The following is a 27,971-nucleotide window of genomic DNA, read 5'->3' on the forward strand; positions in this document are numbered from 1 at the left end:
TGATAGTCCTGATGACGATTATTTAGGGTTACAACAGGATCTTCAACCCTTGCTCAGACCCATCTCTATCACTAGGATTCAGATTCTGCCAAGATGCAAAATGATCTTTTATAAAATGATGAAAGGGATAAAGTCCTCAAATGGACCCAGCATTATTATTAGAAGGTTTTGTTTATTAGAAGGAGATAAAGTCCTCTTCAGGATCTCCACAAGCTGACATGGAGCCTTCTCAACAAGGCAGTGGAAAATAGAGAGGATGAGGCTCTGCGTCCCACCCTACCTGGAGCATCCTGCACTGAAGTACAACCAGGATCCTCCATCCACCAGGAGAGGGAGAATCACTGGGCAGGCAGCCAGGGTGGAGAAAGGGCACCTCAGAGGTCTGCCCCTACTCCCCAGGCTGTCTCTGTGTTTTTCACATGTGGGTTTGGTTGGGTTGGATGGAGGCTTCCCTGCTGGGAACACTACCCCCAAAAGCAGCAGCCCTGTTCAGGAACAAGCCAGGTCTCCATTGTCCTCTCCCTGTGAGGGCTCTGGGGTCCCAGATGCTCCAGCATGGCAGGGGGGTGCTGGATCCCAGCACAAATACTGTGGGTGGTGTCAGTGCCCTCCACACCAACACCATCCAAAGGATGGATGTCCCCAGGGTGGGTGTCACAGCCTCCTCCTTTGGAAAGGATACCAAGCTTTGCCAGGAACTGTGGAGCTGGATGCCTAGGAGAGGTGCCCAGAGGGCTGATTTTGAGTGAATAGGAAGAGCTCCTCTTTGAAACAAGAACAGGTTTCACTGTTTTACTGTGCCACAGGTCCTACAATAATTGTTATTCCTGTTCTTTGGTATTGTTCTATTCTCTTACACTGAGATGTCAGGTTAAAGTGCTGGTGCATCACTCTGTGTTGCTGTTCCTGATCTTTTACTCCTGTTTTCTATTTCTGGACCTTGGACACATCTTTCTGTATTTCCTGAGCTCTTCAAGTGTCCACCACTCAATACTGCCTTCCACACATTCTAGCATTTATGCTCCTGTATAGTAACTCTTACAAACCCCATCCCAAAAACGCTCCCTCTCTCGAAGTGTTGTTACATATTCATGTACATGAAAGCAAGACTTAATTTCTTCCATTCTTTACTCACTCTCTAAGTAAGACCTCCCAGCCCATCAGAAGAGCCTGATGCTCCAGCACGTACAAAATTTCCAGCCAAGGAGCTGTTCTGGGGACTCCCTGCCTAGTTCTGTTCATCCCAGTGCAAAGAAATGGGGGAAACTGTGCCTGCACTCAGGACACGTCCCTTGCAAGGGTTTATTTGCATGGCAATGAGGATGGTAATGAGCCCCTTGTCTTCAGATGTACACGAGGTTCTAGCGGGTGAAAAAACGGCCAAAGTTGAAATTCAGACGATTCATGGCTTCTCTTTCTTTTCAATTTGTGTTTTGTATCTGGATGCAAAAGACAAAGCACGTAGTACAGAGACTGAATTGTGCAATGAACCGCTAAACTCTGGATATAAGTTGTTATTTTAACAAACCAACAGGCTGTTTAAGCAAGCACCAATCTCTTAAGTAGCCTGGCTCAAGCAGTAATTACTAGTTGAATTTTAAAAGAGACCCTTCTTTTATTTGCTTTGTTACCATAGCTTTTTGTTTTCTTTTCCTCTCTCTTGAAGCTAAAAAAAGTGCTGCATAAAGCTGCAGCTCCTCTGAGAACCCAGTGTGCTGCTAACAGGGTTCACAACAACACTGTGAAAGAGTTCAGGGAAATTAGCCCCTTTCTCCGGTGGGGAAACTGAGGCACGAAGCCTCTCCATGACAAGGGAATGAGCAGGATTACATCTTCAGTGAAGTCCTTCACCTGCCTTGCTCCCAAACACACAGAGCTATGGCAGGATCAAGCTGGGACAATATGATGTTGAAGGGCTGAGAGTCAGAGATTACCTTGCAGAGAGCTCAGGGCTCTGTGTAGAGGCTGGTCCCCAAGTGGAATCAAAACATCATAGAATTATAGAACTGTTTTGGTTGGAAGGGGCTTAAAGATCACTTAGTTCCAACCCCCCTTGCCACAGGCAGAGACACCTTCCTCTACACCAGGTTGCTCCAAGCCACATCCAACCTGGCCTTGGACGCTTCCAGGGATCCAGGGGCAGCCACAGCTTCTCTGGGCAACCTGTGCCAGGGCCTCACCACCCTCACAGGGAACAATTTCTCCCCAGTATCCCATCTAACCCTGCCTTCTGGCAGTATGAAGCCACTCCCCTTTGTCCAGGCCTTTATCCAAAGTCCCTCTCCAGCTCTCCTGGAGCCCCTTTAGGCACTGGAAGGAGCTCTAAGGTCTTCTCGAAGCCTTCTCTTCTCCAGGCTGAACAGCTCCACCTCTGTCAGCCTGTCTTTGTAGGGAATGGATAGGGTGTGGGTCTGGGCAGGAAAACAAACCCATCCACTGTTACCAAGACCTGAGATTGAGGAGAGGGATTGATGCTGTTCTTGGAAAGCCATGGCTGAAACACATTGCCTGAAGCATCAATGATTCCTGAGCGTCCACAGTGGTGGGATGGGGGCAGGGTGAGAATGGGGGATGGCTCAAAGCCATGGTCAGATGGAAAATGGAGGAGATGCTTCATGCAGTGCAAAGGGGGATTGGTCCCAGCACCCCTGGGGGGTTTAGAAGCCCCTGGCTGTCACTCAGGAGGCAGTTTCTGCTGGGGTTAGAATCAGATGTGGTGATTCAAGCAGTATAGAGCCAACTCATAAATCTCACCACTCTCCCCGAAACAACAAACTCCTTTAATCCAAAACAACCAAGGTGGGGTCATTGCCTCCACAAAAGCTAACCCTGGTGTAAGGGAGATGGCGGGAAAGGTGGAGAGAGATTATTTACTAGAGCATGTAGTGACAGGACAAGGGGGTTCAAACTGCCAGAGGGCAGGGTTAGATGGGATATTGGGAAGAAATTCTTCCCTGTGAGGGTGGTGAGGCCCTGGCACAGGTTGCCCAGAGAAGCTGTGGCTGTCCCATCCCTGGAAGTGTCCAAGGCCAGGTTGGACAGGGCTTGGAGCAAGTGGGGCTAGTGGAAGGTGTCCCTGCCCAAGACAGGGGATTGGAATGAGATGGATCTTTAAGGTCCCTTCCAACCCAAACCATTCTGTGGCTCTGTGATTATTGCTCCATTCAAACACACTGACTACACCACCAGCAGCTTCACGTTAAGCTGCAAATGCCACTGATTTCCATGAAGCCCCTGGGTATTCCCAGCACAGAGATGTCATTCCTGCTTCCTGTCCTTTTTCAGTGCCTCCTTCAGCACATATTGACAGCCAGCATGGACTCCAACCTGGCTTGGATTGGCCTTCAGCAGATGGTTAAGCTGCATGGCCACATCTGTGCTTTCCCTGCCCAACCATCATAAAATGCTGGGATCTGTCTGTCTCCTCTCATGTCCCCATGAGGGAATAGCCCACATACCTAATATTGAGTCTGCCTGTAATTTCTCCACTTTTTAGGGATGGGTGTAAGGAAGTTTTACTGGAACCAGCACTCTGAGTTTCCTGGATGATGGTTTTCCTCCAGCAAACAGCCTGGGGAGCTTTAATGCAGCGCCAGTCACGAATTTCTGGCTCCTGGCACCTGTTTTACTGTTTTGACACCAGGCTTTTTAGCTCAGGGAAAATAATAATGATATCCAGAGTTAATGTTATTTACTAAAATACAAATTAATGCTCGGTCACATGGCACAATTTGTCATCCGGAGCTAAAATTAAAAGAAATTAAGGTTGACTCAGAAAGTTATTTCAGATCTGAGGGGGGAATGCTAAGTGTTGAGGCCATGCGGGAGCAACAGTGACATCTTCTGGCTCCGTAAAAAAATCTCCAGCTTTTTCACCAAGAAAACCACGGGGAAACTCCACAAAAACTTAATAGGGGTTGGGTGGACAAAAGAGTTTTCGAGTGGGAAAGCTTTGTGGCAGTGGATATTATCTGAGCCACCTTAGCACGACTGAAAATTTGAAGAGAGGGTGTGTGACACTGATGATCCAAAATGCCTGAGCAGAAGAGTTGAAGGGGTGTTGCTCTTCTCTCAGCGCAGGGGACAGGGCTGTATCCACACTTTTAGGCTGCAGGGGAAGTGAAATATGTAGGAAGAGGCAGGCACCAAGAACTGATCCATGCAGACCAAACAATTTTTCCTGTCTGACGTGGAATAGGACAGGGCCTGGCTGCCTTGTGTTGACAAACCACGACACAGAAGCTGTTCCCCAGAATGATGGCCCAGCCTCCCTGTGAGCTGTGTGTGTTTGCACAATGGCTCACAGCTGATTTCGGGGTGCTGGTTCCGCTGCTGGGAGAACTTCTGCAGTGGGGGCTAGGAGTGGCCTGCCAAAAATACAATATTATCCATCACACTCTCAGGCACAGGGTGTGACTCTTGGGGATGTCCTGTGCAGGGCTTAGAGTTGGACTTGATGATCCTTGTGGGTCCCTTCCAGCTCAGCGTGTTCTGGGATTCTGTGATCATCATCACTGAAGGGTTGATGCCTTCCAATCCTGCACAGGCTAGATCTTCCCTCTGGTGGTAATGGCATTTCAAGTCAAGGACCTAATAGCAGAATTGTAGAATCACATAATGGGTTGGGTTGGAAGAGACCTTAAAAGTCATCCAGTTCCAATTCCTGGCCATGGGCAGGGACACCTTCCACTAGACCAACCTGGCCTTGAACACTTCCAGGGATGGGGCAGCCACAGCTTCTCTGAGAAACATGTTCCAGTGTCCCTCCACCCATCACACCTTCAGTCTTCTCTACACATCTCTACCTCTCCCAGGTTGGACTGACCACTGTCCTCGCTCCCCCACGCTCCCACCCCCCTCCTCTTCCTCTAAACCACATTTCTTTTAATCTCTCCCAAGGTTCTTTCTTCCCGTCTCTGAAGCCCTCCGAAATTGTCTTCAAGATCATCTTCTGGCTGGGATACTTCAACAGCTGCGTCAACCCCATCATCTACCCCTGCTCCAGCAAGGAGTTCAAGCGCGCGTTCATCCGGCTGCTCAAGTGCCAGTGCCACCGCAGGAGACGGCCCATCTGGAGAGTCTATGACCACCACTGGAGAGGGGCCTCTGCCAACAGCTCGGTGCAGGACTCTGAGACAGACCTGAGGCCCAGGATTAACACCCTGAACAGCTCCTTCATATTTAACTCCTCCTTCCAGGAGAGAGCCAGTAAGAGGCGAACGCTCAGCTTCAAGGGCTGGAAAATGCTCACTCCTTTCCAGAAACCAGCGTCCACCCAGCTGAAGGAGAAGATGAACAGCCTTTCTAACAAAATCCGGGGTGGCTCCAGCAAAGGGGGGGTGACAGCCACCTACAAAACAGAGGTGGAGTCTGTCTCTATTGGGATCCCTCATGATTTCACGGAAACCATCGACTATCAAACCCATGACTTAACAGACTGCTGTGGGCTGAGAGAAACAGATATTTGAACCCTCTGGAACAGCTGTCGATGGTTTCTTTAGAGGTATCCAGCAGAAATGTGGAGGGATACCATCTGTGGGTCTGTCAGGCAGACAGGAAGCAGCAATCAGGTATAAAATGCAGTTGCCCAAAGGTTATCCAAAAATCCCCCACGTGGCGCTCAGCCCCTTCTGTGGGATTATGGGTTCCTCAAATAAGAGCCAATGGCATATCCCATTTTAGCAAGCCTCAGCAGGAGGGGAAGATGTGGGGTGGATATGGCCTTAGGAGAAGAACTGTCTCCCTCCAGGGGGTGGTTGTCTTTGACTTTGGAAGAAGCTGTGCAATTAAGGGAAACCAGGATGTCTCCTTTGCCTTAAAAACAGCACCATGAAATCTGATGGAAAGATCAAACCCCAAAAGATGCCAACCCTGCCTTAGTACATGTGATCATGTTTCCATCCAGGAAGGACACTGCCGAGCAGCAGCTTGCAGCTGATCCTTTAGATGATGGGTTGGGAGCTTGTAGGTCTGCAGGGCTGGACAGGACCTCCAGCCAAGCCCTTGGCTCTGGAGGTTGAGCAGACTGGGGTATTTCCAAGCAGGGTGGGGGGGATCCTGGCTCTCAGCCATCATCTCTGCAGTGACCACAGCTTTGCCCCTTCCACATAACCTGGTTTTAGGCTGGAGGAGGAGACCAGATGTCTACACAGGGTGTGCAGGTCTCTCTCCTCCAATTCCAGCCTGTGAAGCATTTCCCATTTCACTTTCCAGTGAAACACTTGCAATCCACCTTGCTTTAGTGCTCATCCATCTGTGATACAGAGAGTAACCGGCTCCTTTTGGTGTCAGTCATCCCCAACCTTTTCTGTCCCCTTCTTGCTCTAGTTGTTTCTCTGAAAAAACACGGGATAAAAATACATCCCGGGGTATTCACTCAGGACGAGAGGAAATGGCCTCAAGGTGTGCCAAGGGAAGTTTAGGTTGGATATTAGGAAAAATTTCTTCGCTGAAAGGGTGGTCAGGCATTGGAACAGAGAAGTGGTGGAGTCACCACCCCTGGAAGTGTCCAAATATGTGTGGATGTGGCACCTGGTGACATGTGCCATGTAGTGAACATGGTTAGTGGTTGGACTGGATGATCCAAGAGGTCTTCTCCAACCATAATGATTCTGTGATGCAAGTCCTCAACCATCCTGCTCTGTGGCTCAGGAAAGGTGGGATGGCTGAGTTTGGAAGTTTGCATTTCCACTGCCCATTGAGTCAAAGCTAAAATGGAACTGATGTGCAGATGAATCTCCTCCCTAGTCAGGGTCACGCTCCTGACTCTTCTCCCAAGGGACTTCCCAAAAACCTGATACATCAAACCTTTGGTTTTGCCTTGGGTGTGTCCGCTAACGTGGTCAAAAGCAACGACAGTAAGGGTTGGTTTTCCCTGCTCACAGCCCCAGAGTGTGAGCACCCCTCAGGAGGGCACCACGGTCTCCTCCGGGAAACTCAGGGAGTTGGGGCCATGACAGGCCCACCTCGGCCAGGCGACTCAGAAAGTGGTCACCCAAACTCTACTTGGCCCTGTGTTGCAGGCACTGGTTTCAAAATTCAGGCTGGTTTTATCAAACTTCAGATAATGATCATCAGGTTAAGGCGTGAGCAGGAGACACGTAGGTGATGGAGGTGAAGTCTGGATCTGAGCTGCAGCACCTCAAGCCAGGTGACTAAAGAACAGGAACGTGAAGTCAGAAGGTGGAAACACGGCAATGAATGTGTTCCTGGGTGAAAGCTCATCCACATCAGCACTGTCCCCCAAAACCATGAGGAGTCTTTCATGAATGTGCCTACAGCACATGCAGCTGATCAAGGGTGGCTGTCAAAGGAAGATGAAAGGCTCCTCGGCACATTAGAGAGAATGTCACCTTTCTTTCTGCTGTTCATTTGCTTCAAAGTAAAACAAAAGAGAGAGAAAGTTGGACTTTTTTATTTTTTAGTCTTTTGAGCAGTGCATATTGAGACAAGGTATCCGGAGTTGGCCCCATCTCAACACCCTTAGCACCCTTTACTTGATGCAGGACTCCAAACTGGACCAATTATTGCACAAATACCAGGAGATTTTGTCCAAATATTTTCCTCCCAGCAGCAAATCCCACCAAGGCACATGGGGCAGCATTGCATTTACACTGAAACCAGACTCATCATGTTCTCCAGCATCTGCAAAACCACCCAGAGGTTCCAGCTGGGGAGGTTCAACCCCACAAAAGCAGGGACCCAACACCCCGTGGGAATTTTTGTGGGGAAATACATCTTTTTTTCCCCCATATCTTTGGCTTTTTGGGGAAGTGAAACCCTGCAGTGATGATGGGGTGACATGAAAAGTCATTTTGCAGTGTGACTGCAGGTGCCACTGGTTTCCAGGGAGCTTTGGGGATCCTGATGGGAGGCACTGGAGATATAGCAGAGAAGGGACCAGGGAGGGGGCAGTCCATGAGTGCATCCATGACCAGATAGATACATGTACACACTTTACTGTATTTATATACATGGGTCATCTCCAAAATACAAGGCATTCTCCTACAAAGGGGCCAACATCCTCCTATAAATGAAGATTCAGTAAATGTTGGCAAGCATTCCCATAAATGAGTTGGTATTATTGCTTACACTTCTCCCTGACTTTTTTATCTACTCCTTTTTTTTTTTTTCCCCAGTTTTGAAACATTTACATTTACAGCCTCCAGCCCCTTGAAAGCATCTAGAAGGGAAAGAAAGATTAGTCTGGAGGTTTGCTGCCTCTCCATCCCAATTCTTTACACACCTACAAGGGAGAAAACAAGGATAAATATTTAAGCACACATGAACACACATGTCAATGCCCAAACTCTGGCTCAGTTACTTACTGAGTTTGATCTGGCCCCAAGAGATGCCCTAGAAGGTGCTGTAGGGAAGTTTTGAGCTCTACTGTGCTGCATTCAGGCAAAATACTTGTTTCTCACCTAACCCAGAACCCTCTCTTTCATTTGGCCTCTTGCAGCAGAAGCAGTGCCAGGACTGGACTCTGGGACTGCTCCTGGAGGGATTTGTTGGGAGCAGACAGGGCTGTCATTGCTGGCAGGGGGAGGAACAACAATGTCATGTAAAATATGACCCAAGTCTGTAAAAGTGAGCATTTCTCTTTGAAACCCTTACTTTTCCAAACTCTCCCAAGTTTGGAAACATGGGCTCAGACCTTCAGGAGGTAAATTCGGTCTGATCCCACGGATTTCTCTGGACCCACAAGGGTGTGACCAGCTGAGGGAATGGCCCTGTTTCTCCAAGTTTGCCACACAGGCCGTTCCCCAAAGCACCTGCACCTTGCTTTTGCAGCAGATCTCACCTCATTGCACTGGCTCCATGTCACTATTGCGTTGTCAGACCTTGCTGCTTCAAGGAACTAGTTGTTGATGAGTTTTGGTGTCACTGGACTCTCCTGAGTCCACGAGGGAAGGAAGGTCCCTGTCAGCCTGAGCTGGACTGCAGTTGGGTTGCATTACTATTGTTTACAGCGTGTATATAAGTGTACATTTTCTTTAGCAGACATTGGAATTTTTTATGTATAGATTTTTATTTTTCATCCCCAGACGTATTTATTAGCCAGAGTATTTCTGTTTTGTGTTCCGAGTTCTGTCAGATCGGTGTAAGCTCTATGGAACAGAATGCACATATTTTTGTTTGTTTGTACCAAATACATGCACAAACCTGTCTAAAATGTTGCTGTGAATTGTTGCTGTGTCTGATTTTTAAAACAAGGGCTGTAGGGGCTGAGGAAGGGAGGGAGGGAGGGAGAGAGGGAGGGAGGAAGAAACACCTGAAAATTATCCACTCGTGGTTATTTCTCAAAGACTTTTTTTGCAATTTCACAAGGATAATCTTTCCCACATGCAAGAATTTGTGATAAAAGCAAGTCAGGACAGAACAATCTCAGGGATGAAGGGGTTGCACCTGCCACATCTAGAGAGTAGGTTTAGATTAGATATTAGGAAGAAAATCTTCCCTGTGAGATTGGTGAGACCCTGGCACAGGTTGCCCAGAGAAGACGTGGATTTCCCATCCCTGGAAGTGTTCAAGGCCAGGCTGGATGGGGCTTGGAGTAACCTGGTTTAGTGGAAGGTGTCCCAGGGAGGTCTTTAAAGTCCTTTCCAACCCAAACCATTCTGTGATTCTTACGTATATATCATATATATATGTGTGTACGTGTGTATATATGTGTGTATATATATACACACATATATATATACATATATATAAATATCTTTTTATATAAAAAATTAAATATATAAATATATATTTATAAATATATATAAATATATGTATGTGATACATATCTGAGACAGGACAGGGAAAGGCAAAAGGGAAAGGCAGAAGGAAAAACCAAAAGGAGATACAACATGAAAACACTGGATCAGTATTTGATAGCAGTCAGAGGTGCAAAATATATCAGGGAATTTGGGGACAGAGAATGGAAGAGATGGAGAATGACCTTGAAAATACCTTTGCAGCTCTGAATACATTGATGATGTACATTTAATTTGACCACTGTTTGCTTTTGATTAGTCCAGCTCTAGAAAGATAGAAGGGACCTAGAATGGATACAGGATAGTTTCCATCTAAAGGATAATTAAATCAAGGGGCGCTTTCCTGGAACACAGAGATGACTGAGGAAGAACACAATGGAGCTCTATAAAACCAGGAGTGCTGGGGACAAGATGAATAGTGGATGACTGTTCTCTGTTTCTCATAAAATGACATCAAACCCAATTATCAAAATGAACAAAATGAGGTACATTTTTGAGTGGTGGAGCTCATCACCATGAGATATTGCACCTGCCAGAAGTCTGTAGGGGTTAGAACAGCAACTGAGGGCCTCAGTGACAGGTAAGTCCATCAAGGGCTGTTGGAAACATTTATATAATCTCTGAGCTGAGAAATCCCTGAGGCAGCAATTGCTGTCAGCTGGGAGAATATTTCAAGGGATATTTCACTGTTGGCTTTTTCTTTCCTTCTATTCCTCCCAGTTTCCATCGTGAGAGAGGGGATTCAGCTGGAAGGACCCAGGCTCTGTGTGTCCCCTCCATCTGAACTGAGCCCATCCATGCCCCAGTTACATCATTCGTTTTCCTGCTCGGAGGCTGAAATGAGAAAATAAACAGAAAATTCGAGATTAGTCTCCAATGCACATTAAACCATCAAGGTCGCATGATTTTGCCATCACCGTGTGCCAGTTCCTGCTGGGGCATTTCTGTTACCACTCAGAATTTAAAAACCATGTCCTCAATAAACTGACTTTTACAATCTTTCCACAGGATAGAGATTGTAGCTGGGGCTGGGATGTGCCCAGAGTTTTCCCAATAAACTTCAGCCATCCTGTGCAAAGGCTTCTACCTGTATTTTTTTTTTTCTCCATTTTCAGACATCTGAATGTCCCTCCATGGAGACACAACATCATGGAGGGTGACATTAAGGTCACTGATAATTAGGTTTGCTTTTTCTCAGTCCCATCTGTGGGATTCAGCTCATGGATTTAAAACATCTCCATTCAAATAAGGTCTGTGTGTGAGTCATGTTTAAACTTCACTAGAGAAAAAAAAAACCACAATAATTTTTGCCTGAATATAGGTGTTTCATTGCATTTGAGCCATCCCAGGCTATCCAAGACATCTGCACGTGGAAACAGGATGGAAAACCTGTTGTGCAAAACTGACTCAGGATCATAGCAGAAGGGCCTGTGAGCTGGGAACAGAAGTAAATGTTGGGCAAAGAACAGACAGAATGTGAAGGTCTGATCCCTTCTCTTCCCTCAGGAAAAGAGGACACAGGATATTTGCTGAGGTTGAGCTCATCACCAAGAGTCAGATGAATGCTTGACTTGCAGGGCATCCTGGAGATCCTTGGAGTCCTGACAAGGCGGTGGAAAGGACACATCAGAGATAGAAAATGACATTGAGGTCCCATGAGACCAGGAAAAGAAAAGGTTTATAGCAAAATGTTCAGTTCCATTCTTACCAAACCAAACTTACCCAACATTTCTGCGTGCAGTGCTGGTGGATAACGGGTGCCTTGGGGTTTGAGGGCAGGGTGTGGGCATCAAAAATAGGCTTTATGAATTTTCTGGCAACACTGTCTTGCATTTATTATGCCCAGATCTCCAATCTAATTTTTTTACAACACAGCCCCAAGCAGGTTGATTCACACAGTTTGGGGACTGCTGGGCTTTCTTCACTTCTCTCCTTTACCTTCCAAAAGACTGAGGCAACGAGGGGCTCAGCCCATGGTGGTCCAGCTGACCATGGCTCAAAGTCTCACTGAGACCTTAGAGAGAGCATTTGGATTTTCACAAAAAAAAAAAAAAAAATCCAGGCCCAGTCCAGCTCCTGTGCTGAATATTTACTTTTCTTTCCTTCGCAGCTGCTGCTTTCTGGATGGAGAAAAAAAAAAAATAATTCCCTAAGGCCTGTAGATGATTCATAAATCTCACTGAAATGTGACCATAATTAAGTAGCAGCACCACTGCTCTGAGATACAGCCTGTTCAAATCCCTCTGCTCTCTCCTGGCAGATCCGTGGCCGCCTTAAAGCCTCACAGAATAACTCATGGATCAGAAATTTGAGTTCAGTCGGGGCAGGAGGGGGTTTTTGGGAAGAGAAGGTCCCAAATCTCCACCCCATCCGTGGCCAGGAGGTTCCAGGTGGCATCATTAGGAGAGCAATACCACTGTCTTTCTGCTTGTCAGCAGGGATTTGCCATTTCCAGAGTTTGCAGAAGGTGTTTGAAATGCAGAAAACTGAGAGGAACACAAGAGAAAACCCCCAAAGCCCCAAACCCAGTATTAACCAACTAGAACATGCAAGGCCAAAGGAAATTTGCATTGAGTTATCCCAAAAACTCTTTCTCATCTACAAGCTGCCTTGACACAGATTGGGATTTCTCAGCAGGTTCTTGGAAGAAGGGAATGCCCTTGGGTAAACCTGTTTTTCTCATAGCAGGGTAGTTTTGTGGGTTTAAAAGGTTTGCTCCCTCGACAGCATAGTTGTTCATCTGTGAGTAAATTGCCATTGTTTTATGCATGTTTATCACCCCAGTGCTCAGCAGATGATTCACAGTGCAAATCCAATTTAACTCTGATCGCTGTGGCACTTCCATTTCTAACCTGTTTTGGGCTTGCAAGCTTCAGTGATGCTTCTCAAAGCTTTAGGGTATGTGGGAGGGGGGCTGACAGAGTATAAATATGTTTTTTTATACGTACATATTCATATATATGTATTACTAGATACATCTACACAATCTGTGTAGACATAAAGACATACATATGGATGCAATTTATCCTCCTATCACTTTTTGGTGCTCTTTTTGCAAAAGCACTCTTCTGTCTGTGGTCACCATCATACCCAGACTGTGTCTCATGTCCTCCTCTGACTGCCCAAAAGTCCACACGTTGAGTGCAGCTGCTGCATCATCATGTGGGTGATGCAGAAATCAATAATGAGCTTTCTAATATTCCATTGCTGGAATCAGTTGCCCAGAAAGGACGTGGATTGTCCCTCACTGGAGTGCAGGCAAATATTTACCTTGGGTAGCATCTCAGACAGGATGGATCCTGCTGCAGGTGGTGGGGATGTTCTGAGGCTCCTGTGAGCTGCATCATTCCATATTCTGAGCTGTTCCATGTGTTTGCTCTCACCTCTTTTTTAGGGAGCTTATGAAAAAAAAGAAGGGAGTGACTTTTTACACAGGCAGATGGCGACGGGGCAAAGAGGAACAGTTTTAAATTAAAAGAGGACATATTTAGATTAGATGTTAGGAAGGAACTCTTGGCTGTGAGGGTGGTGAGGCTCTGGCACAGGTTGCCCAGAGAAGCTGTGGCTGCCCCATCCCTGGAAGTGTCCAAGGCCAGGCTGGATGTGACTTGGAGCAACCTGGGCTAGTGGAAGTTGTCCCTGCCCATGGCAGGGGTTGGAACTGGCAGGTCTTTAAGCTCCCTTCCAACCCAAACCCTTCCACGATTCTATTATTCTTATCCCCAACCTACCCTGAGGAATTAAAAACTGGGGGTTTTTTTTTCAATTTTTGTGACTTGGCCATCTATTTCTGCTTGCACTGTAGGTTTTTATCCCACCTCCAGCTTTTTAAACTGAGCAAAGACAAATGGCTGTGCCAACAAACTGCCTGTGAAGAAGAATTAAACACACCCCTGCTGATTAATTTACTATAGACATGATTTAGCTTTTTTGTCCAGTCTCCAGTTTCTCCTATCAGCCCCTAAATGATCATCTTTCCCCTGGCATGGTGCTATTCCTGAGGGTCACACAGGCTCCAGCTGAGCCCCTCTCTGTGCACTGACCTCTTGGGATCTGGGAAGCAGGACTCTGTCATTTCCACAGGCAAAGGATTAGTAAATCCACTGGCAGGAAGATGAGGTCAGGGAAACTGAAAAGTGAGCACAGGGAGTAGTTAACAAACAGAACAATTTTTCTCAAATACTTGAGGGGTTCTTGAAACGCAAAACTTGGGAGAAAGGAGAGAATTATTTTGCAATACATGCTCTGGATGAGAGAAAAGGAACAGGCTTGATGCAGAAGTTTGCTCTCCTGCCCTGCTTACACAGGAGGTCAGGCTCAATTACCAAAATATGCTGTCTGCCCTTAAAAATAAACTTTTTTCTGTCTGGTTTGGCAAGTCCTGCTGAGCTTAAAGTGTTGGCCAAAGATTGCACCTGTTCTGCTGAAAGGAGAAAATACCCTGTGCTGAGGCATCTGCTGCTGACCTAAAGGAACCTGCATGAAAAAGTAAAGTCTCCTCTCCTCTCCTGTAATTTATTTATTTCCAGCTTTATTTTTAGCACCCATTTTCTTTGAATTACATTTTTCTACCGAGGGCCCCTTCAACTATTTTTGCTGCTGGAAATTGGCCGGACAAAGTATTTCTTTTCTTTTTTTTTTTTTCCCATCCTTTTCATTTAGTTATTTATTTTGGAGGGATTTATTAGCAGAGAAAAGAACCTGACTGACAGCCTGAGAGCTCTCTCTCTCTCTCCATCCTCTCTGTAAGCCAAGGAACTGGATTTTTCACTCAGGGCATGCAAAGAAGTTGTCACCAGTGGGCCTCGGATCACTGGATTTTTCTAATTCCTTTTTCAGCCCAGCTCTGCTTTCAGCCTCCAAGTTACCCAGTAACTTCTGCCCATTTGCTCTGCATAAATGGGTGTAATTAATTCACAAATTATAGACCATCATGTCCATCCTCACCATCCCTTTTCTGATGGAGCAGTTCTATCATAGAACCATGGAATGGTTTGGGTTGGAAGGGACCTTGAAGCCCATCTTGTTCCACCCCCTGCCATGGGCAGGGACACCTTCCACTAGCCCAGGTTGCTCCAAGCCCCGTCCAACCTGGCCTTGAACACTTCTGAGAGATGTGTATCCCAACCTTGACCTTTTCTAGGCCTTTTACATCCTTTTTAAGGGCTTCTGGTCAAAGTTAACCTGACTATTCCAGTTGCAGCTCCACCAGGAATAACATCACATGCATAACATCATCATGTACATGGAATAATTATATTTATCTTTATCCTCAATTCTTTTCCCATCAATTCCTACCGTATTTTGGCCTTTTTGACCACAGAACTGAGGTTCCCATTTCAGCTATTCCCAAAGATCCAGCGGCCCTTCCCTGAATGCTAATTCCCTGCTCCTGAGTGCACGGCCACCTCTGCATGGTTTTTCCCTCATCTGCATTATTTTGCATTCATCAGCATTAAATTCACCACCTGCTAATCCGATATCAAGACATCCCTTGCACAAATATTCACATTTAGCATTAGCTTTGACTGCCCTGAATAATGAAGGATCATCACCAAACTGTCACCAACCTATTTACGCTTTTTCCCGGATCTTTTTGGGACCTAATAAATTTGTCCAGTGTCAGAAATGACTGCTTAATCATATTTTTTTTTGCTTCTTCTCTATTTATTCCATCTGTTATTAAGCCAGAAGACCTTTTACCTTATCCCATGACAGCTTAAAGAGATGGGAACCTCTTCAGGATAAACTGCTGAATGTAGAAACAAGGCTATAATCACTATAAAACCTTTATAAAAGCCACCAGTGTTGACTGTATGGAAAAGAAAAGTGGAAGAGGGATGGATGATACCACTGGAGAGGAATTTCAAAGGCCACTGAGTGTAGGGATACTGTGAACATTATGCCTCACATGCCAATTGCACTGGATCCAATATTTTTTCCATGGGAGCAATGGACAGTCAAACAGCAAAAGTCCATGTGACAGGCAACTGCAAAGTAAAAGGGTCATGTGTTTATTTTAAACAAGAAAATGGTGCTTTTGCCAATGCATTCCTAAAAATACTGTTAGCAACACTGAAAAAAAGAGCTCATGGGCTGTGAACAGACACAGCCCAGACTTTACATGAATTAGTTTATTCATTTTAATAATTTAAGTAAACAGAGAAAAAAAAAATCCATAATTGCATAAAAATATTCCAAAAAATATTCCAAATCCTAGGTGTCTTCAAGAGGTAATACCTAATGGAGGGATAAGGTACCAAAATAACTGAAGAAGGATTTGGAAATGTCTTCAAATGAAATTGGAGTCTCTCAGCAGAGTGCAGAACAAAAGGAGGAAAAGGCTTCCAGCTCTGCAGCTCACTATGAGGGAGGTTGAAAGAGGAGCTGGATGAACCTCTTGCTTTGAGAGTCTCAGATCAAACAGAGCAGAGAGAGTTGAAAATCATGAGTTGAAAAGGGAAAAAAAAAGAGTAAAAAGGAAAAAAAAAAAAAGGACTATAGCATTTGCATAGTCCATAAATAATTAATCAAGGAAAGGGAAAGTTAAAACAGTGTTATGCTTCCCCATCCAGGGGAGATATCTGGGCATCTCCAGAAGATGTCCCCAGGATCCTCAGGTTTGGGAAGGGTTGTCAGTTTGTGGGAAGGGCTGTCAGTTTTTTGGAAGGCCAGGCTGCCCTACAAGGGTGGAAAAGTGAGTCAAGGGGCCATGGAGGTGGTCAGGAGTTTGGAGGGTGCACACAAAGGAGATGCCAAGGCAGCTGGGTTCACCCATTCCAGACAAAACAAGGTTTGAGGTGGCATCTGTTTGCACTGCTCCAGTAGGATTGCAGAGAAGACAGAGCCAGGCTCCCCTCTAGGCAATGGGCTCAACATCCAACAAGAGAAATTCCCATTTTTCCATATTTCCTGACCAGGGGTCCAGAAGGATGTGCAGCCTCCACTTTAGAAACACCTGAAACTGGACGGAACAAGACCCTGGGCAACCTTGGGGTTGGCCCAATGTCGAGCAAAGGACTGAGTTAGAGACCTCCAACATCCTTCATTCCTCAAAACTAAGATCCTTTGGAAAACAGATCACATCTTTGCAAGGCTTCCAGCTCTACCCTTTAGGAGGTGCTTTTTTTTGTAGGCTACAATTTGTGTTGGGTTAAATTCCTTTGAGGCTCCAGTGAGAAATGTCATCCCTTTTTACATGATAGGCAGAGTGTAGAGCTCTACATTTATTTTTTTTTTCTGGAGAGGAACAGCCAGATTAGAGGCTCTGAAGAGCCTCAGAAGCAACAGCTCCTACCAGGCCACAGAGCAGCCCCACGTACACCCCTCGAACAGCCACAGAGCTGTCCGGGCACATTTTTTAAAGACACTTCATTCAGAAACACTGGCTGCCATCCAGAATACTAAAATGATAATAAAAAAAAAAAAATTAAAACTGCTCTTCTTCCCTGCTGGTTTTGATTTGTTTGCATCAAGGGGAAACCACAGTCCCTGTTGTTCCATTTCAGATGTGCTCTGAAGGTCGGCACACCCTGCACCCCGACAGCGCTCATAAATCAGGAGTGAGCTAAGTTTTCATCATCCAAATTTGTTCTGACTGCTTAGAGCTTTTCATCACTTCTCTCCCATCACCAGAACGGTCAGCAACTAAAAGGGCTCCAAGGTCAAGGGATGTGTTTCCAAGAGAAAGACCTTCTCACCCTGACACCCCAGGGGTGTACTTACAGTTTGAGTCTCACCAAGGAGAGAGGAGAGGACTCCGGAGCTGGTTGTGACCCATCTCTCCAGGACACTCCACATGCTGGACAGCAGCTCCCAGAGCTCGTGTCTCCAACTTCAGGAGATCCTGGGAGCCATTTGGGGGGGCACAAACAGCATTTACCCAGATAATGGAGAAAGTTAAACCAAAATCCCGGTGTCATTTGGATTTTTCCTCGCTCGCTCTAAAACAAAATGTGTGTAAATATCATCAGCTGGGGAAAAAAAAAACGCTGATGGCTGGAAGTGAAATTTTTCATTAGAAGCAGAAAATAAATGGGGTGTACTCAGAGGAATCTAGACACAGAGACTGAGTCACTTTTATGCTAATATGTCCTCATCAGACCTCCCCAGTGGATACGAAAAAATGGTCTTATTTACTGTAATTGAAGTTTATGATAAAAGCACTCTCATGTTCTCCGTGTACATACACATCTATTCAGAAAAAAAAAAACCACCTTCTTTTTCTCTCCCTGTTTTTGTTCTCCATAACTTCTCCCTTTTTTTCTCTTTGGAAAGTGTGGTTTTGAAGTGAAGCAGCAATACCTGCTCAGAGGTGTAAAAGCAGAGGTTGGCTCAGGTAGGTACCACACCTCCACCACCCTTATCCCTGGTCACTGTGGCTGCTGTGACACCAATTGCCTCTCTCTGCTGAGGTGCACAGCTTCATTTTTCGTGTCCTTCTCCTGCTCTTTATCCTCCTCCTTGATGACTCCGAGCTAAGAAGAAAATTGTTGCAATTACTGGAAGGCTGTTGCTCTGATCTAAATAAGTTGCAGTTCAATAAAGGCCCAAAATGCAGCACTTGGCTGCAAAGCACCTTGATGCAGGGTGGTGAAACCATCTCCAAAGGAAATAAATATAAATCTGACAGTTGTTCTCATCTCTGGGAGAGCTGCCTGTGAGCATTCCCAAGTTAGAGTCCACTGATCCCGCAGCTGATTTCTCCCAGTGTTTTTCCTCTCTTAGTCCTGGCTGGCTCAGATCTCTCTCTAACCAGGAGCATTAATAACCACACCAGCACCTTTTCTCCTCTCTCTGGCTCCTTTCAAAATCTTGATGGTGGTCAGAATATCCTCCATTCACACAGGGATTGGAAAACCTTCCCTGCTCCCAAACCCTTTCCCAATTTAACTCCCACCTCCACCACAGCAAGGAGACCTGCTCCAGGCCACCATCCCTCCTCCACACACACACTAATGACCTGGAAATCATTATGCTTTGCATGATTTATGCTCTTCTTGCACCACAGCTCAAGAAATCCATCAGCACCTGGGCTCTTGCCCTGGCACAGAGGTGGGATGATGCCTGAGGATACGGCAGTGCCAGGAACTGGAAAGCTGTCCTGTTCCACTGTTGGTCAGAGCATTCAGGGACCTGCTGAAGGGCTAAAGTGATGTGGACATGACAAAATCCCACCAGATTAAACCAGAGACACCCCAGGGGGTTGAGTTTCCTGACAGGTACATGAGAGGGAGGTCAATGTTTTGATTGCATCCACATGGAATCATAGAATACCTCAGTTTGGAAGGGATCCATCAGGATCATCGAGTCCAGCTCCCTGCCCAAACTCATCAGTGAAGGAAGTCCAATAATTGTACTTGATGGGACAAAATTGAGAGCAAACTCACCAGAAACTGCCTACATCAGGGAAGAAAACCCCAAAAAACCGCAAAAATCCAGCAAAATGTATCTTTGACCCTCCGTGAACAACTCAAAATATGCAGAGAAGCTGCCAAATTTTTCATATGACTGATGCTACCAGGAGTCTTTGACTTTCTGGAGAAGGGCCAGTGCTTATGATCAAGCACCTAAAAATTGTGTTTGGTCAGAGCAGCAGCACTCATAAGGCTTTGTGGCCCTGGGAAGGAAACAGCCTGCACCAGGCAGACCTGGGGGCTCCAGAGGAGCTGCTCCCATCCACGTCCCTCTGGAATTTTTACGTGACAGGCACTGGGAGGAAGGGATGTGAGACAAAAAAACCACACCACTTTTTGACAGTGGGAACAGGACCTGCCACTCCACGACCCCGGAGCTGCCATGTTACTGCAAGTACTTCATGAGAGCTGGTAGAAAAATAGAGGGGCTTTTTAAACTGGCAGAGCATCAAAGGATAAGAGGCACGGCTTCAAACTAAAAGAGAAGTTCAGAGTAGATGTTAGGAAGAAATTCTTCCCTGTGAGGGTGGTGAGGCCCTGGCACAGGTTGCCCAGAGAAGCTGTGGATGCCCCTGGATCCCTGGAGGTGTCCAAGGCCAGGTTGGTGGGGGCTTGGAGCAACCTGGGCTGGTGGAAGGTGTCCCTGCCCAGGGCAGCGGGGTGGAACAAGGTGATCTTTAAGGTCCCTTTCAAACCATTCTTTGACTCTTGATTCTATGGTTTACTGGTAGATTTGACAGTGCTGATTTAATGGCTGGACTTGACAACCTTAGAGGGCTTTTCCAGCCTAGATGATTCTATTTTGATGGTACAGCACGAAGGAAACACAGACTCACTCCTGTGCTTGTCGGCCTCCTCTGGAAGGAGACCTGGCCAGATAACCTAATCCCAGAGTTTGTCTTCCTTTTGAATCTGCAAGACAACAAGTCCCAGCACACCTGTGGGTCTGCTGCATCCTGTGACATCAAACAGCCTGTGTTACCTCATGTGCTTTTCCAAAATAGCCCCCTTATTTGTGTTGTAAACAATGCAGGTGTTTTTTAGTCTCTCCCAGTGACTCAATTGCCTCGAGCCCTGGGTCTCAGTCACGACAATCTGAATGACTTTGCTGTCACTTTTTTGAGGACAGCACACTGATTTTTCTGTGAAGGTGCTACCAGCATTAGTCAGCTCCCCAGTATTTATAAACCACACTGTTTTGTTTGCTTTCGTGACTGCAATTACAGAGTGAAAAGAGGTTTGTATTGAACTGCCTGTCCTGATGCAGAGGTGTCACTCTCCACCAGGCACAGGTTATCTGGGAACCCTTTCCAGCTCAGGATTTGCTTGGTTTTCCCTCTTCTGTGTTAGTTTGTATTTCATCAGTGCTTAATATTCTCTGCTGTAGTGGTGCTAATTCCCTGGGCTTTTTTTAGGTGTCTCTGAAGTTCCTCCCTTGCTTTTGACTACCTAAATTAGTCCTGTGCCATCAGCTGCCTCATTGGCCTCTATTTCCAAGCCATGTATCAGCCCATTAACCAGCACAGCACGCCTGGGGCTCATCCCTGCACCATGACCTTCTGCCACAGCTGACCATTTAATTTTCCATTTGCTTTCTTCCAGCACAGCTGTGGAGCCATGACAAGAGTTTCCCACTCACCCTGAGACCCCTTATCTCCCTCAGGAGGCTCTTTAGACCTTGTTAAAGACCTCCTGGGCATCCAAATGCATTGTGTCCACCAAGTCTCCCTCATCCCCCCTTTTCCTGATGCAGCCATTGAGTTGCAATCCCTCTGTGAGATCTTTCTCCTCCACAGGCTGCTGGGTCCATGTGCTCCTGTCCTAAGCTATCTCCCTGCAACTTCATTATCCTGGTTTTAAATACAATATCAAACTGACTTCCCCAGGACATGTGTAAGGAGGGACGACCTGTAATTCTCCCAACCTCACCTTAAGGCTTTTTGAATATAAATGGAATCTTCCCTAAATCCCAGTCCTTGCTTCTTTTCCTTAGTAAGTCAACCAAGACCTAGCTAAATTTCTCAGAAATGCTTGCCCAGACAATCTGAACCCCAGCTGGGATTATTCAACCTGGAGAAGAGAAGGCTCTGGGGAGAACTTAAAGGCCCTTCCAGTACCTAAAGGGGCTCCAAAAGAGTTGTATAGGGACTTTGGACAAGGGCCTGGAGAGACAGGACAAGGGGAAATGGCTTCTCACTGCCAGAGGGCAGGAATAGATGGGATACTGGGGAGAAATTTTTCCCTGTGAGGGTGGAAAGGCCCTGGCACAGGTTGCCCAGAGAAGCTGTGGCTGCCCCTGGATCCCTGGAAGTGTCTAAGGCCAGGTTGGACAGGGCTTGGAACAACATGGGATACTGGAAGGTGGGGGTGGAATGTGATGGTATTTAAGGTCCCTTCCAACCCAAACCATTCCATGACTCTACAAAAATCGCTCACTTAAATGTGGTGCAAAACCATCTGCCCAATGAAAAATTGTGTTTCTTCTTGCTGTTGTTTCCATCCAGCAACTCACACGCTTGGCATTGTCCTCAGGGCACCTGCCTGGAGACCTCTCCTCCCGAATCATAACATTCCTCTACATTATCTCGTTATTTCTCTCTCTTTCTCCTTACCCACAGAGGAACTCCTGTCTGTGTTCCCTGGAAGGGCTGGTCAGTGGATTGGCACATCCATCCTGACCCAAATCCTCCAGGAAAAGGGGATCTACCCCATCCCAGGGTGAATTGAGGTGGATCCCTCTCGGTTGAGAAGGATATGTCTCAGCTGTCCTCAGAGCAGGGATGAGTGGCACTGAGCCTTGCTTGGTTCAGCAAAGCTCCTTCTCTCCCACTCTTGCATTTCCCAGTGGAAATATTTGTCCTGGAGCAGCGGGTGTGGCTGCAGTGACGCTACTGCATAGCAAGGACATGACACTCTGCACAGGCTGAGGGGAATGGGAAGGAGGGTGGAGAGTGCAGGGCTAGAGCAAGCTGTGGGAAGGGATCCTGCTGGAGAACGAGTTCAGAACTCATCTGGGAATTCAAGGTCATGCAGACACTTTACAAAGTCCACTGCATCGGCAGCTCCTGCTTAGGAGAGCAATAAATATGTAATTTTTTAAATATATATATCTTTTTTCTATTTTATAGTAAAATTATATTATATTTAAATTTTATATTAAATTCTATTTGTAGTCCCCCTAGTGTGTATTTATATGTTTACATACATTTAGATCAAAATATATTTCTATATACATATACAAAGAATATATGAGTTTATATATCTATATGTATATATAGATATATCTGTATGTATATAGAGATATATAGATATATTTACCAAGTGTTTTGAGTTCAAGCAAATAAAACCATGAGCCAGCTGCAATAACAACTGAGTCCAGGTAATTTGAGGGGCATTTTATCCCAAATCCACCCTTTTCCACCCACCTCTGACTTTTTGTTATCTACTCTGGCTCTCTCCCTACTCCATTATCTGGAAGTAGGGGTGCCTTAGCACTTCTTTTCATGAAGTATTTCAAGTACAACTTTTCCACCTAAAAATGTGGCCCAAAGAGGTGAGACAGAAGTGTGTTTGACCAGAAGGGCCATCCCTTGCTAAGCCACACACAGAACACCAACTGCATCATCTCCAGATGGGATTCAGGAAGCAGAGAGAGTCAGCCTAAAATTAATCCTCACCTGAAAAAGTTTTAGGGGAAAAATCTGACATTGCTCTGTCCTAATTGTGCTGAAAGCCTGGCCCTGCCAGTGCCAACTGTGCCAGCAGGCAGCTTGACATTCCTATTCTCCAGGAACAGGAAAGTTTTTATGTCATTTAAAAGTGATGTCAGAATGGTTTCCTTGGGCTCAGTGTCGTGAAAGAAGGACATGGAGAATCCCCCAGTCCTTCCCAGCCACCCTGCCAGAACTCCATGGGAATTAAACTCATTTTTTTTTTTTAAAGGGGAGCAGAAATCAGAGGATCAAACCTCTTGGGTTGTCCCCAAGCCTGGGAATAGAAGGAAGGTATTGGGGTCTGACTGAGACTCCATTGTGTGGGAGGAGCAGGATGGGTGCCACCAGCCCCAAGCACAGGGACTAATATGCATGAAGGTGGGGTGGCCACCTCACGCTTACTCAAAACATGAGTCTGGGCCTATCTTTGTCCTAAAATGTCCAGTCTGGGCTCTGGTTCTGCTTGCAGAGAGATCCAAAGGTCCGTGGACCATCTTGGGGCACATCAAGAAATCCCCTGCCAAGCCTGCAGTGTCCAGGGACACGAGCAAGGTGTCACAAGGTGATGGACTCAACCATCAGACATCCCACTGTGAGAGATGGAGGGTCATATAGGCTCAGGTAAACAAGGAAGGGACAAGTATGGCCCAGATGAGAGAGGCTGGCAGAGTGGGACAGGACAGGAGCCTGGAGAAGAGGACACCGAGGAGAGACCTCGCTGAGCTTCCTCACAAGGGGCAGTGGAGGGGCAGCTCCGGTCTCTGCTCTCTGTGACTGGTGACAGAACCCAGGGAACAGATGGAGCTGTGCCAGGGCAGGGTCAGGCTGGATCTCAGGAAAAGGTTCTTCCCCATTGGGAAGAAGTGGCTGGGCACTGAACAGGCTCCCTGGGGTTTGAGCACAGCTCCAAGGCTGCCAGAGCTCCAGGAGGGTTTGGACAACTCTCAGGGACAGGGTGGGATTGTTGGGGTGTCCTGTGCAGGGCCAGGAGTTGGACTGGATGATCCTTGTGGGTCCCTTCCAGCTCAGGATATCCCATGATTCGATGATTCCTGGCTTGTGCAAGCCTCTTCTTTTCCTACCACACAGGAGCACAGGGATTGTCATCACAAAGCAGGTAAAAATTCAACCCATTCACCCAGGAAGCAGCAGCATGACAAGCAAAGGCTGGTGCCTCTATTTATGGGCACAAGCACATCCAGGTGTTGTCAAGATGGTTTGAACATCCCCAGGTGAGGAAAAAGCATCCATTTGGACTGTGAAGCGTTCTTACCTGTAAGCAGGTACATTCAGGGTTTCCAGTCGTGTTGTAAATGAAGGCAGGCAATGCAGGGAAGGAGAGCTTTGTTCTAATGTCCCTGTGCCGAAGTTTCCTGGAGATTTACAGCCCTCAGCTGGTGACTCTCGGCACAGCCCTGCTGCAGACACTGGCACATCCACCTTCCCATCTCAGGATGAGTGTGTGCCCTCTCTCCTGGCTAATCTGTCATCTGCACCCACCCATGCCACCCATGTCAGCCTCAAATCCTCCCCTGGGCATCCCAAAACTCCTCCTGGTTCCTGGCATCCCACTGGCTCAGCCCTCACCTGCTGCCCAGCCAAACGTGACGTATTTAGCTCTGCTATTTTTATTTTTATTTTTTTTTTAGTCTCTCCCCTTATAAATCAACTTCTCCATCCCTTGAATCCCTGCCTGTGCTGCTGCTTTTCCACTTGGCAATGCCCAGTTGCCAAATTCCTGACAAATTGCTCTTTGGCAGCCACCTTGCCCAGGGCCACACTGCCCGTGAGAAAAGTGAAGCTGTTCCTCCTCCTCCCAACATAATTCCTCGTTTTATTGCTGCTCTCCCACTCATGCCCCTCATCTTACAGACACCCACAGCAAACCTCCTGCCGTGAAGACACCAGGCCAGCCAGGGTTAGGAAATCTCTCCCCGTGCTTCACAAAGGATTTTTAGATTTTTTTGCATTGGATCAAGCTGGCATTGCTGGGATCAGAGCCCTGGGCTTGGAGTAGTTCTACACCAGTGGCTCATCCCTTGTGGTTTGTCCCCCTCATGAGATGTCACCAGTACCTGTCCGTGAGAAGGGAGGCTGGTCCACACGGACACGTGTGACCAACTATCCTTGCAGACCAGCCAGAGGCTGTAGTAGGGAAGAGCAGGGGACCAGAGAGAGGTTCTGGAAGGTCCTGAGCTCCCATATGTGGGTGGCCCACCCCTGAAATTGTTCATGGCCAGGTTGGACAGGGCTTGGAGCAACCTGGGATAGTGGAAAGCGTCCCTGCCCAAGCCAGGGCGTTGGAACTGGATGATCTTTAAGGTCCCTTCCAACCCAAAACATTCCATGATTCTACATCCCTGCAACTCAAGGAAATCCTCCATATCCAGCACATCACTCTTGGACTCACACACAGGACCTAATTAATCACTGTTATTTCTCCAAGGGACACCCAAATCCCGTGGGGGATGGGAGGCTCCTCATCCAAACCCACTCCCTGGACACCAAGCAGTGGGCAATCAGTCTCTAAGGGAACCTCACACACGTGGGCTCTGACAGATGGGAGATCATCCAGCTTCTTCCCTCCGCCTCCCACAGCTCCTGCCAGCCCCTCAGATATCCCAGGGCATCCCAGGAACGGAAACACAACTCACTGATGAACAACCTACTCCCTGGACCGTGTCTGTGTCACCCCTCCGGGCTCCCGCTGCTCTCACTTCACTCACATACACTTGTGTGAGTTTGCACATATTTCTTACAGCGCCCAATTTTTAACAGTTCTAGGGAACGTTTTTAATGCCACGAGGTGGCAGCACAAAATCACCTTTCCCCACTGCGTATTCAGGCTGCAGAAGGTCCCCCAGACCCTGTGGCAGGGAGCAGTCAGTGGTCTCACCCCCGGGACGGCCCCAGCAGGAGAAAATATCCAACCCCATCAAGTGCAGAGCCAGGACCCTCGTTTTTCATCACTGAACCCCCTGTAATTTCAGCATCCCCTCATTGCAGGCACTTTTATTTCCCTGAGCTTGTCCATCTTTCAGGCAGTCGTGTGATAACCCCGAGGTGACCCTGAGCCTGGTTTGGACACGCAGAGCCTCTGGGCTTCACCCCACAGCACCGAGGAGCTGGAGGAACTGGTCTGATGTGCTGAGAGGTGCAGATGAGGCAAAGCAAGACCACAGGCACTGAGAGAAAATACAAGAGAGCTGGAGAGGGACTTTGGACAAGGGCCTGGAGTGACAGGACAAGGGGAAATGGCTTCCCACTGCCAGAGGGCAGGGATAGATGGGATATTGGGAAGGAATTCTTCGCTGTAAGGGTAGTGAGGCCCTGGCACAGGTTGCCCAGAGAAGCTGTGACTGCCCCATCCCTGGAAGTGTCCAAGGCCAGGTTGCACAGGGCTTGGAGCAACCTGGGATCATGGAAGGTGTCCCTGATCATGGCAGGGGGTTGGAACAAAGTGGTCTTGAAGGTCCCTTCCAACCCAAACCATTCTAGGATTCTATGATGACCATTAATGTCCTGACCTTCCGGCAGATCAGTCCTGAATGTACCCAACAGAACACTGCAACTCTTATCCCACTGGGGCTTTTTCCTTCTTTTTTCCAGCTCTGCATCTCCACACAGGGAAAAAAAACGCACAAGAAGGGATGTTTGGGCTAAGAAAGAGGAGATGAAGGCTGCAGGGAGCCCTCAGCAGCAGCAAAATCAGGGTAATGATATGTCTGGCTCAGAGGCACATCACAATCTGCTGCCATTCCTACACGTCTCAGAATCTCCCAGGGGGTCCAGTCTCCTTTTCTGCTTTGGGTATGTGTTTCCTACCAGCAAATAAATCAAGACCAGGGAAATTTCCTGGGCACCAAGCTCCATCCTGTAAATTGCTGTATAATCAGCACCCCCTGGTACAGCCTGCCTTGTGCCCATTTGCACAGTTTGGAGCCCAGCATTGGTCCTGGACAGGTCTTGTAGGGCAAGGGGGAAGGGATTAACACTGCAAACATCCACAGAAAATCATGCTGGGAGCCTTAAACATGCTGGTGAACATGAGTCTGGATGGTCCCCACTGTGTGGGGCAGCACAGACAACTACAGGCTACTTAGTGCCACCAGCTCAGGCTTAACTGCTTGGGTGGGATGAGCTCAGAGCTCTTTTCCAGCCTTAGTTCCGTGATTCTGTGACTAACCACGGTGGGTTAGTTAGAGACTAAAGGGTCTCTGCTCACCCCAGGTAGGGAACAATTTGTGCCAGGAGGGATAAGGCAGAAGCCAGGACCTGCCCCACAGTTCCACCACCCTCCTTGTGCAAGAGAAGCTTTGAGCTCTCACTTCAGCTTTTCGAACAACCTCCTTATAAAGCATTTCTTGCTGCTGAGTTCAAGGGTCACAGAATCACAGAATTTAGGTTGGAAAACTCTGAGATCACCCAGTCCAACTCTTTCCCCAGCACTGCCAACCCATGTCCCCAAGTGCCACATCCACACAGCTTTTAAATCCCTCCAGGGAAGGCGATTCTACCACTGCCCTGGGCAGCTGTGCCAGGGCTGGACAGTCCTTTCCATGAGGAAAGTTTTTCCTAATAGTTTTCCTAATAAAATTTTCCTAACCATTTTTCCTGGATCTCCCAGGAGAGGGGCAGCCAGGGACAGATGTGCCCATTCCCCTGGGGCATCATCACCCATGACGCTTCAGATACCCATATACTGCCTTCCCCACTCAGCCAGGGGAGCTCTCCCTAATTAATTCTAAGCAATTAGATGCCTCTTACCTTTCCAGCACCCACACACCTGCTTTCCACCCACCTTCATCCTACTGCTGAGCTCTTGGTGGACACGGTTGGAGTGAGTCTTGGAGAAGAGGGAGCAGGTGGGGGGGTCACAGAGCCCCGTGGTGACACCACCTCCCCTTGTCACATGCTCAGGGTGGCCTTTGCTGCTAATTTTAAGCACCTCTTAGTAAACAATCGCTAAATTTAGTGTCTTTGGAACATGAGCCTTGTATTAAAGGCTGGATTGCTGGTGGCTGATGGAAGCAAAGGAGTGAAGGGGCGAAGCAGGATTGCCCTGACACAGATCCCTGCTT

The 27,971-nt window shown here is 47.2% G+C and overlaps 1 protein-coding gene and 1 long non-coding RNA gene across 10 annotated transcripts in view; one reads left to right on the top strand and one right to left on the bottom strand.

Moving 5' to 3' along the window:
* The window catches only part of ADRA1D (adrenoceptor alpha 1D), a 47,631-nt gene extending 38,456 nt beyond the window's left edge, over nt 1-9,175 (top strand). Inside the window, exon 2 of the mRNA XM_064653551.1 lies at nt 4,900-9,175. Coding sequence (XP_064509621.1) covers nt 4,900-5,468 — 569 coding nt within the window. The 3' untranslated portion in view covers nt 5,469-9,175. The remainder of the gene's footprint in view (nt 1-4,899) is intronic.
* LOC135413627 (uncharacterized) lies at nt 7,399-27,965 on the bottom strand. 9 transcript variants are annotated; one of them, XR_010430326.1, is made up of 7 exons: nt 27,658-27,965; nt 24,164-24,330; nt 17,487-17,704; nt 13,805-13,890; nt 13,032-13,159; nt 11,190-11,881; nt 7,399-10,595 (listed from the first exon to the last, which is right to left on the bottom strand). It is a non-coding gene; the product is annotated as an uncharacterized LOC135413627 (long non-coding RNA). The 9 variants fall into 9 exon arrangements; XR_010430328.1 differs by having other exon boundaries at nt 24,164-24,305; nt 27,692-27,964; XR_010430329.1 differs by having other exon boundaries at nt 24,164-24,308; nt 27,692-27,964.
* Between the last annotated feature and the right edge of the window lie 6 nt (nt 27,966-27,971).

The sequence above is a fragment of the Pseudopipra pipra genome, chromosome 4 (genome assembly GCF_036250125.1).
Source record: "Pseudopipra pipra isolate bDixPip1 chromosome 4, bDixPip1.hap1, whole genome shotgun sequence".
Lineage (NCBI taxonomy): Eukaryota > Metazoa > Chordata > Aves > Passeriformes > Pipridae > Pseudopipra > Pseudopipra pipra.